The sequence below is a fragment of the Acanthisitta chloris genome, unplaced genomic scaffold (genome assembly GCF_000695815.1).
Source record: "Acanthisitta chloris isolate BGI_N310 unplaced genomic scaffold, ASM69581v1 scaffold12153, whole genome shotgun sequence".
Lineage (NCBI taxonomy): Eukaryota > Metazoa > Chordata > Aves > Passeriformes > Acanthisittidae > Acanthisitta > Acanthisitta chloris.
The window spans coordinates 1-10392 of NW_008665456.1; the positions used below are offsets into that span (position 1 = coordinate 1).

The 10392-nt window shown below is 40.6% G+C and overlaps 2 protein-coding genes across 3 annotated transcripts in view; one reads left to right on the top strand and one right to left on the bottom strand.

Moving 5' to 3' along the window:
- The first annotated feature begins 70 nt into the window (after window positions 1-70).
- On the top strand, window positions 71-2346 carry LOC103799446 (thiosulfate sulfurtransferase/rhodanese-like domain-containing protein 3). Its single transcript, XM_009071769.1, has 3 exons — window positions 71-290; window positions 749-908; window positions 2283-2346. Exons 1-3 carry the CDS (start codon window positions 71-73, stop codon window positions 2344-2346), a joined length of 444 nt encoding a protein of 147 aa, XP_009070017.1.
- Window positions 2347-3164: 818 nt separating this feature from the next.
- Window positions 3165-10392, bottom strand: part of CCNC (cyclin C) — a 17007-nt gene continuing 9779 nt past the window's right edge. The window contains exons 6-11 of one of the 2 annotated variants that reach the window (XM_009071767.1): window positions 9247-9282; window positions 7447-7538; window positions 6676-6743; window positions 6318-6397; window positions 5088-5206; window positions 3165-4449 (exon numbers count right to left, since the gene is read on the bottom strand). In XM_009071767.1, the coding sequence (XP_009070015.1) occupies window positions 4395-4449; window positions 5088-5206; window positions 6318-6397; window positions 6676-6743; window positions 7447-7538; window positions 9247-9282 (450 nt within the window). In that variant the 3' untranslated portion in view covers window positions 3165-4394. The remainder of the gene's footprint in view (window positions 4450-5087; window positions 5207-6317; window positions 6398-6675; window positions 6744-7446; window positions 7539-9246; window positions 9283-10392) is intronic. The other variant, XM_009071768.1, reaches the window with a different exon arrangement.

Sequence of the window (10392 nt, forward strand, 5' to 3'; positions counted from 1 at the left end):
CCAGGTTGATTCTATGATTTTATGAAAGGTTCTCCCCAAGTGGATGTGCTAAATGCTTGTGATGGAAGTGATGTCCTTCCCGGCCCAGCTGGCTGATGGCAGTGCCTCTCCCTCTGCAGGTCCCGGCGTGGTGGGTGCCAACAGCCGCAGCCTGTGCGCTGGCAGGGCAGAGAGCATCTCCTACCAGGAGCTCAAAGACTTGAAGAAGACCAAGGCCCTCCACATAGATGTGCGGGAGAGGTGGGAGATCGACAGGTTTGGAAAGATCCCAGAGTCCATCAACATACCATGTAAGTTATCAACACCCCTGTGTGCCCAGAGAATCACACCATGTGCCTGAGAGGGTTATCCAGACACGTCTTTAACTCTGCCAGGCTTGGGGCTGTGAACACTTCTCTGGGATGTTGTTCCAGCACCCAACCACCCTCTTTTCCTAATATCTAGCCTAAAGCTCCCCTGACACAGCTTCATGCCATTCCCTCACATCCTCTCCCTGGTCACCAAAGTGATCACAGCTGGACCACAGCTCCCATGGCTGTAAGAGGACAGTGACAACAGTGAAAGTGATGCAGGCTACATTTCCCTTTGCTTGATGGTCAAGGCTGTGGACAAGTGGCAATAACTGAGCAAAGAGAGCTGCTAGCATGTTGTGAGACTGAACTTTTCCTCCAAAGGAATTAGTAGCATTGCAGTGTAAGCCTATCTGTGGATGGAGAATAAATGATACTTTGTTTTGTGTATTTCCCAGTGGGTGAATTAGTGGAAGCACTACAAATGGACCCAGTGGAGTTCAAGGAGCAGTACAATCAAGAGATGCCATCCAAGTCAGACCCTGTGGTTTTCTCCTGTTTGGCAGGAACAAGAAGTAGACAAGCACTCGGTTTTGCTGTGTCCTTGGGTTTCAGCAGGTATGACTTGTGTGTGTAAGGATGGGATTAATGCTGTCTCCCCCCATGAAGCAGAACACATAGAATCATAGAATTTTAGGGGCTGGAATGGACCTTATAAATCATCTAGTCCCAACCCCCCCTTCCATGGGCAAAGACATACTCACCTTGTGGGCAAGGGTAAAAATTTAAACGTGGAATATGAACAGAACAATTGGTATTTGAGTTAGACACCTCCTCTTGTCTCCACTGAACGTTGAAAGATGCCAGTGGGTCTTCCAGCAAAGTGAGGTTTATCATCCTCTGAAACAACCCCTCAGCAGCTCTGCACATGTGCCACAGGTGATGCAAACTGCTGTGAGACCACACTGCCACTGAAGGAGGGTCCTTCTGCCTCTTAGGGCTCCCTTGCAGAATCTTTGCTTCCTTACACAGCTCCGTAAGCACTAGTCCTGAGAAACAGCATGATTGGAAAGGCAGAGAACTACTTGCTTTGGTAGGAGTACAATCTTAAATTAAAAAGCTTATGAAACCACACCCTTTGTTGAATTGCAGTTCTACCTGTATGGTTCACTGTTGGCAAAGTACACCTTCACTTTCAGTAAAGCTTTGGAGTAAAGCAGTGAAGGCAATAGCTAACAAGAGGATGAAGATTATGCTAAGAGTGAAATCAAAAGCAGCATTTGGTTGGCAGAATTGTTACACCCATGCTGGAAGGTGCCTTACTGGCTTGAAGACTGCAGATAATATTTAAAACATTGGTTGTTAGTTCATGTTTTCACTGAAGTGCAATTCATTAACTGGCATACTCCTACTAATTCTAGTCAAAACTATGAACCACATTCTTGTTTCAAAGCGCAAAATATCCTCCAACACCTGTTTTTCATGCTGCCTAATTGAAGGGGTCAGTATTGCTTTGCATGGTGGGGTTTTGTTTTCCAGAGTTTAGTTTTCTGCAGGTTTATAGAGAATGTAGGTCTGCAAGGAAGTAAAGATCACTCTGCCCTGTTCATTTGATGCCATCTGAAGCATTAGACATAATAACATGCAAATCTCCCACTGCAGTGAGTCTGTTCTCACTTAACTGTTTGATCCAGCTGCTACTACTTGACTCCTGTCTGATCTCCAGCGTTGTGTCATTTGGAAGAGTTACAGAGCACACTGCTGGAAGCAGGCAGTGTTAGAGTACAAGGAATGCCCATCTGGCTCATTGAAGTTAGCTACAAGTGTATTTGATTGCAGAGAATTTCTGTATGGTTGGGGTTTTTCTGGTTTTTGGTTGGTTGGTGGTGGCGGCTAAGGGTTTTGTAGTTTTGGGGGTTTTTGCAGTGTGCTCTTAAGATATAATGTTAACAAGGACTCTCCTTGAAAAAAGTGTCTTCTGCATGTTTTCAGAGTTCAGCAGTATGCTGGTGGCTTTGAGGACTGGATAAAACATGAACCTCCAGAAAAGAAATGAAGATGACAGCCCCAACCTTCCCCTAGCAAGGCTTCAGGATGGTTCATCTATCTAGTTTTCTTCATGGTATGGGTTTTCCTCCCATATGAAATATAGAACCATAGAACCATCAGGGTTGGAGGAGACCTCTAAGATCATCCAGCCCAACCATTAATCTGCCACTCTGCTGGAACCCCTAAACCAGATCCTCCAGTATGAGATCCATGCACCTCTTAAACACTTCCAGGAATAGTGACTCCCTGGGCAATCTATTCCAGCGCCTGAGCACCCTAACAGGAGAAACATTTCTCCTAACATCTAACTTGAATCTCAAATATATGAGCTCTCAAATATGTGAGCAGGCTGATGTTTACCTAAAGAACAGCTCCTGTTTAAGAACTCCACACAGAAGTGGTCAAGTTGCTTTGATTTATTTCTATTCCCCAAGTCCACGTTACAAATAGCACATTTTAGACTTCAAGAAAAGAAAGCAAATAGCCAAGTTCCACTTCCTCAATCAAGTGTCTATAAAAGGTATGGATCAAATGGCAACCTAATGGTTTATGAAAACAACCTGAACAGAAATAAAAGCCAGTAGCCTAATGGGCTACACACAAACACAGCTCAGTGGTGTTTCACTGAATTAGCAGCCAATTACAAAGACAGCTATTTGCCAAACCAGGGAGTGTTTTTAAGGCAGGCAGGTTTTTTTGAACCAAGATGCATCCCAGAGCACAGGTTTGCAAGATCTCCTTCCAGTATTTCACACCAGTGAAATGTGTTGTTTCAGGAGAAAAATTTTAAAAACAAAATTAAAAAAAAAAAAAAGAGAAGAATGTTACTGTACTTTATTTTATAATTCAATTTTTATACTTGGGCAAGTCACTGTTATCATTCAAAATAAAGTTGTACAGAACTTAATTCAAAACAAAGTCATCTAAAAATAAAATAAAACCAAGAAATCAATGTAGGCCAATTCCTGACTTCAGTGGGACATCTGCCTGAGTAAGGAATGCAGGATATGGCCTTGTGTTTGAAGGAATCTCATTTTCTCCAGCACAAAGTTAACCAAGGAATCCCATTTCAGTTATTCTAATGAATTGCTCCTAACATCACAATTAAAATTAGCCAGTATGAAGCTCACCAAACGCCTGATCCTCTTAAATAAACTAATGAGCCACACAAATTCACACTAACAGTGAAGGCAGACTAACAGTGTATATCTTTTCTACTGAAAAAATCCACCATAAAAATAGCAATCATATCCAGATTTGTACTTCTGAAATATTTTGATTGTACTATACAGTACGTTTGTTTGAGGAAAACAAAAAGTCATGATATGTTGGGTTTGCTTAATTCCTAACACTTGAAATGTCTCTGAAAACTGCAGAATCACTATACATATTGCACTTCTCTGGTAAGCTGGGCTACTATGCATGGTGGCAAAAACATCCAAGTACACCTACTGAGGAAAACAGCCTTTCTCAACTCCAAGGAAAGGAACTGACTTCCTTTCCTGCAGCTTTCATTAAAACTGTAACAACACTCTCTGCAGGCTCTTCTAGGCTTTGTTTCTGAAGGACTATGTGTTACTTGTTAGGGAATCTGTGTGTTTCTTTAAACCGAAAAAATTCCATGTGATGGATAGACTGAACATACAGTGCACTATCTTCCTTCAGTCACAAACAAAATGAAGACAACACAAGTCATTAATACAGTTACACTTAGGCTTCGGGTTAATGTGGCTTTAAAAAGACTTCACTTCATTGCAAGTAAAACCAATCATGAACTATTTGTTTTGGGTGGATAGTGTTAATCTTCTGCAGTTTGGTTTAATGTTTGATTCCTTACACCAAAAAAAAAAATCTTAGCACATTTGCTCCAGCGTCAGAGAAAATGATGTAGATTTAGAGAAAAAGCTTTCAAAATGCTTGACACAAACAAGCTATTTATTCTTTGAGTTCGTTGTCAAAGATGTTGTTAAAACCTTCTGTCCATTTCATGAACACAGGAAAGATTCCAGGATGTCTTGAGTCAAAGTGGTCCATAAAGAAATTCTTTGGAATGCCTTAAGATTGGCTATAACTAGAGTTCTGGCTACCGTTTGGACCCTGTTCTCCTTCACTGTTTGGAAGAAAACAAAAACATGTGTGTTCATTAAACAGCATCATATTACATTTTTATCCTCCTTAAGTACAAACCACAGTGCTCTGAAAGTGATCTAAACATTTTGAAGGAAAATGCTTCAACGCATACACAAATAGGTCAAGATATTCTGCTCAGCTTCATAAAAAATGCAAAGGTTATTCTCAGCACACCTAAGTGACTTCAGCATATTTATCTGGATAATAACTCCAAGATATGCCATGCAGCTGCCTCCTGAATCTACTTCTGAAGCCAACACTGCAAAGTTCCTATTACATAAGCATGTGCACAAGAGTTAGCATGTGCTGACTCCCAGCAGTGATATTTAGTCAGAGTAGTTAACCATAACACCAAGCAGGGCCAGTTCCATCGAGTCTGGCCCAGCCATGGAGCCTCACACTTGGGTTCCTTACATCTGCTGAGCTGTACTGATTCCATTCTCAGCACATTAATGCTCTCCATTAGACAATGAATGTTCTGCTTCTCACTAGCTCCTGAAGAATTAGATTTTGTAAGAGAAAGGTCTGCACTGTAAAAACATCAGCATTAAACACCTACACGTTCTTAAGAGAGGGGTAGTTTTTCTGTAGGAAAGGTGTATTAAGGAATTACAGTACCTGTTTGGAGGTGGTTTTGGTTTAGGCATTTTACTAAGGATAGTAGCCATCTCTTTCCTCTCATCAAAGTTCTTCCACTGCTCATACAGCTTCAGAATAACCCTGATTATTTCTAAAATCTGATTAGAAACAAAAGAGATCCTAAGGCGAGGCACAACAGTGATTTTATCTTTGTCACAGTCACTGAAGCACAGAATCACCAGTTAGAACGGACCCATGAGAATCATCTAGTCCAACTCCTGGCCCTGCACAGGACACTCTCAGGAATCACACCATGTGTCAGTTTAAGTGTGTAATGAATTAAATGTGCCCCAAACTGAAATTCAACAGCACAATTTGCATATTATAAACAGAACTCTCTCACACATAGTCTGGTCTCCCAATCATTTCTTTAATTAGTTTTCTGATTTAATTGTGAATGGAAGCCTGAACAGAATACTTTCCTTTCAACTGTGCATACCTCTTCTCTTCCCCTGCAAACCAAATAGATTTGCATCTATTTTTTCCATGTTGTGCCACTTATAACTATGTTGCTGGGAAAATACAGACACGTGGCAGCATGACTGCAGCTCAATGGCCATGGACTGTCCACACAGTAACTGATGAATATCCATGTTCTATATGTATTCGTAGCACAGTGTTGGAAAACAAAATCAACACACTACAGAGCATTGATCTGAATTCTTTCCTTCCAAGAAACACAGCCAAGGATCTTGGCACCTCCCTGTTTAACACTGACTGAAGTTAGTGCTGAACATCCTGGAAGTGTCAAGAATGTTCTATGCTGTGCTACAGTGTGTACATGTGTAAGGAGGAAATGAGAACAGTATGCAGTCATGATCCTGAAAGGTGAATCAGAGAATCACATGCACTTGAATTTAAAAGTCAAACTCATGCTGGCAACCTCATATGATGGAAAGACACTGGGAGCTCTTTTTCTGGCAAAAAAATGTAAAAGACACTGGGTTTGTATTTCTGTCTGAAAAACAGCAACACCAGCAACACTCTTCTGTTATGCAATGGTTTTGTTTTGACTCTCAGAAGAGTGACACTTGAATGACCTGACACTGCCTCCCTCCCTGAGAGATCTAAGTAACTTCAACAGTGACTAACATGATCACTGAATGAAGTTCAGATCAGTGTTGCATACACGCAACACAGTGATTTTATAACCACAACTACTGTTTCGGGTCAGTCCATAACAAGTGATGGGAATGAAAAACACAGTACCTTTTCCATATCAACAGACAGCTCAGCAAACCATTGCCTTGCATCCTTCTGCTGGACAACACAGGCCACATGTAGGCAAGCTGCAAAGATCAGGTGACATGGGCATTGAACAAAGATCCACTCTTGATACAGTCAGAAACACTATGTTCTTTTTACAAACTTTATACAGTTCAACAGCAACAACTTGGGATCAACCATCAGATTTCTCTTTCTGACTCTTTAAGCTGCAAGGCTACACTGTCAGTGCTGTATGAAACACAAACTGAAGCACCCTGTGAAGACACTCTGAGGAATGCTTGTGGTGGGACAGCACACAGAACACACCCAGTTAAAAAGAGACATTACTTCTGTTACTTACCTAGAGCTATCATGAAAGGAGGGTACAGCAGACAAAGATCAGTTCTATATGTGTCATTCACTATCCTCCTGTGCAAAAAAGAACTTGTAAGTATCCTGCTATTCATCCTTAGACTTCAAAAACTCCTGTCAGTTTACAAATATTTTGTCAGTTTCCCAGATGGTCAAAGCAGTGTGGCTGCAGGGCAAAATATCAAGGGAAGAGATCTCTTCCCTTTTAAAAATCCCTGAAAGCCTTTCAATTTTTTTCCTTGTAGTCATGGCAGACGTTTTTTTGGTAGCACTATTTTAGCACCATAAATGGCTTTCTGCAGAGGGTGTTGATGTATACCATCAAATAATTCTCTCTTTCACAAATAGGTAAGGGAAAGCACATAAGTAGTACTTTTGCTGTCCTTCTGGACTTGAAACAGTTCAAGAATATTAGTTCTGCTAATACAACTAAAAAAACCTTTATGTTGCTTTTACCTCCTATGACAAGATACAACAGAAAGATGATGTGGATAGATTTCCCCTATTATGGGCAGCATTCAGTAGTGTAAAAAACTGTGCTACTAGAGCTAGAGTAAAAGATGAAAAGTAAAGCACTGCAATGTAAAATCATTACAAAGTAAAAGCATAAGAGACAGAATAAGCTAAGTCAAGGTCATATACTTGCATAGGTTAACTAGAGCATTCAAATATGGCTAAGCTGCTTTGCTTAACCACCTTTGAAGCACAGCTGTTAAACACTTGCTCTCTTGCTGAAAGGAAGCACTACTGACTTCATTACCATGCAAGAGGTAGCAGCATGTCTTCTTGGCCCATATCTTGTACATACTGGAGCAAAGGTCTATAAGGATGATATACTATCAAACAGCAGTCCTAGAAAAAAATGTCAGTGAGATAAAAGTTAGATTACAATGCAGAATGTGTTGTCAGTTCATATTAAAACATTTGGTTTACAAGTCAATTACTGATTTATTTTTTTTAAGTAGCATTCTGACACCTAGCTCTGCTCTAATGAGGGCAGTGCTCTCTCTAGAATACCATTACATAGCATGGTTGCCAGTCTGTCAATGTCCTCCCCCTAAGAGACACAAAAAGCCACATCTGCAGCACACTGAAACCTCATTTGCTTACAAACCCGTAATTCCCACTTGGAAACACAAAACACTGCCAGAAAACAGACTGTCACTAAATACCATACATAGAAAACATGCCAGAATAATTGCAGCTGGTTTGGAAAGAAAGAAAATTAAAATTCCACTGCTCTCAAATCCCCTCATTTCAGGCCCAGGTAAACAAGAAGGAATAATCCTCATGCTGGAAGCAGCCAACTGTATGGATACTATAGGGAAAAGCTGCATATAAGTTACATGTGCTGAACACTTAAATGAAACATTATTTATTACACATACTATATATTGCATAGCATGCTGGAAAAATAAGTGAACCCACAAAACATAACTTCATGTAAATGCAGTTGCTTGTGATAAAACTCCTGTATACAAAACGCCATGTATAGCAGAGGTACCAAGAGCTAAATCTAAACAGGAATCTAAAAACTGTACTAAAACAACTGCAGAATCATAGAACCATCAAGGTTGAAGGAGACCTCTAAGATCATCCAGTCCAACCATTATCCTGTCACTGCTGTAACCCCCAAACCCTAAACCAGATCCTCCAGTGTCAGATCCAGATGCCTCACAAACATTTCCAGGGATGGTGACTCCACCAGCTCCCTGGGCAATCTATTCCAGTGCCTGAACACTCTAACAGGGAAAACTTTTCTCCTAACATCTAATCTGACTCTCCCTTTTGTTTGTGTAGGGACATATAGTACCCATACCTTCTACTGGAAGAATATGTAGCTCTCAGAATCTTCCAGGCAAGAAGAAGAGGGGATAGAAAGAATACAACTCTTAATGGTCTTGACTGGCCACTGGTTGAGGAAATAAGGACACTGACATCCTACTCTCTCCACTGGGATTTATATACAGCTACCTTTCTTTTAAAGAGAAGCAGTTCTGGAAACAGAACTTAGGCTTTATCCTTCCCAACAGTGTCCTAACCACTAGGATGCAGAGCTCTCCTCCTGTCCCCACTCTTCCTGCAATCTGCCCTGTCTGTTGAGAAGTCCAGCTTCAACACAAGGAGTGAGAATGCCCTCACTCAGCCTAGATGATAGCACAGCACCTACAGCATTCTGATGAAAATGTGAATGACCTGTATTGACATCATTCTGAAACTGGGAGGGGGAGGGGGGGAATTAAAAAATAAAAAAACCCAGCACAACACATAATTCACAGCACAGAATGCAAAACGTATTGACATCATTTTGAAACTGGGAGGGGGAGGGGAGGAATTAAAAATAAAAAAACCCAGCACAACGCATAATTCACAGCACAGAATGCAAAATATGTATTGACATCATTCTGAAACTGGGAGGGGGAGGGGGGGAATTAAAAAATAAAAAAACCCAGCACAACACATAATTCACAGCACAGAATGCAAAATATTCTTCATCAGTGAGAAGAAAACTGAGGCAGCAAAAAAAAAAAAAAATTGGACCAGCAAAAAACCCACCTACCATTAATTCTAAGAGATAGAATTCACATTCTAGTATCTGCAAAGAAGCAAAATCAGAGTTAATCAGCAGCAAATTTCAGATAACAGAATGAACTGAAATCCAGGTAAACATCACAAATGCACAGGAAATCTCAACACTTATTTTCAGCACTCCTAAATGCATTCAACCTGAGCCTACAAAATCAACAAAAATATAAAACTATTCTTAGCCATTGCTTTACCACCATTATAGCTTAACTCAGTCATAACAAGGAATTCAAACATTCTGGATCAAGTTTACCATGAAAGACTACTCCACCAGCAGTACTTGTCTGATTTGTTTCAACACCTTCAATTTCAACAGTTTAGGCAAATTGTTCCCTGTATATAAACCCTTAGCAGCAACAGAGAAGTTCTCTTGTAGAATTAGAGCTTCTTCATCAGGCCACTAACATGCCAAATAGCCTTCAAAGTATTTTCAGTTTTAATTTCACATGAAATACTGTGTCCGACTGTAGCACTTCAATCAGCTCTCGCTCTCCATAGAGAAAGTGATATCAGGGAAAAGACTGGTCTGCTTTGACTGTAGGAAAGCAGCACCCCAAACTCTATTTCCCTTTGCCTTCATCTGTAAAATAAAATTAATTCCAGGGATGATGACTTCACCCCCTCCCTGGGCAACCTATTCCGGTGCCTGAACACCCTAAAAGGAAAGCATTTTTCCCAGCATCACATCTGAATCTCTCCTATCTCAGCTTATGACCATTCCCTCTAGTCCTCATTTGTTACATCTGATCTAAAAATAACATGGTGTTTTAACATTCATAATCCTACAGCACAGTTCAAGGCTTGTTTGGAGAAAAACTCCAAAATTTCTCAGCATTATGACTGAGAATGCCTTGAAAACCACTGGTAAATCTAAATTTTAAATAAAAATTCTTTTTCCAAAGCCACTGCATTTACAGACAAAAATAAAGCTGCTTTCTTTAAGCCAACTGCTCCTGTGTGCAAGCTTGGAAGCATCCCAGGTGCAAAGGCCATTTACCTTCCCTGGAGCAATGGATTTGGAAACAAGAACATTCAAAACAAGCTAAATATCTGTTATCATCACACTGTAGGAACCCTAGTGCTTCAGTCACACTGTCACATCACTTGTCAACCAGCATTC

What these genes read in the sequence shown, in the direction of transcription:
- LOC103799446 (XM_009071769.1), top strand. Translation starts at nt 71, where the DNA reads ATGTCCTTCCCGGCCCAGCTGGCTGATGGCAGTGCCTCTCCCTCTGCA. An exon ending in AGAGTCCATCAACATACCAT is followed by an intron (nt 291 to 748) that starts GTAAGTTATCAA and finishes TGTATTTCCCAG; the next exon opens with TGGGTGAATTAGTGGAAGCA. An exon ending in GTGTCCTTGGGTTTCAGCAG is followed by an intron (nt 909 to 2,282) that starts GTATGACTTGTG and finishes GCATGTTTTCAG; the next exon opens with AGTTCAGCAGTATGCTGGTG.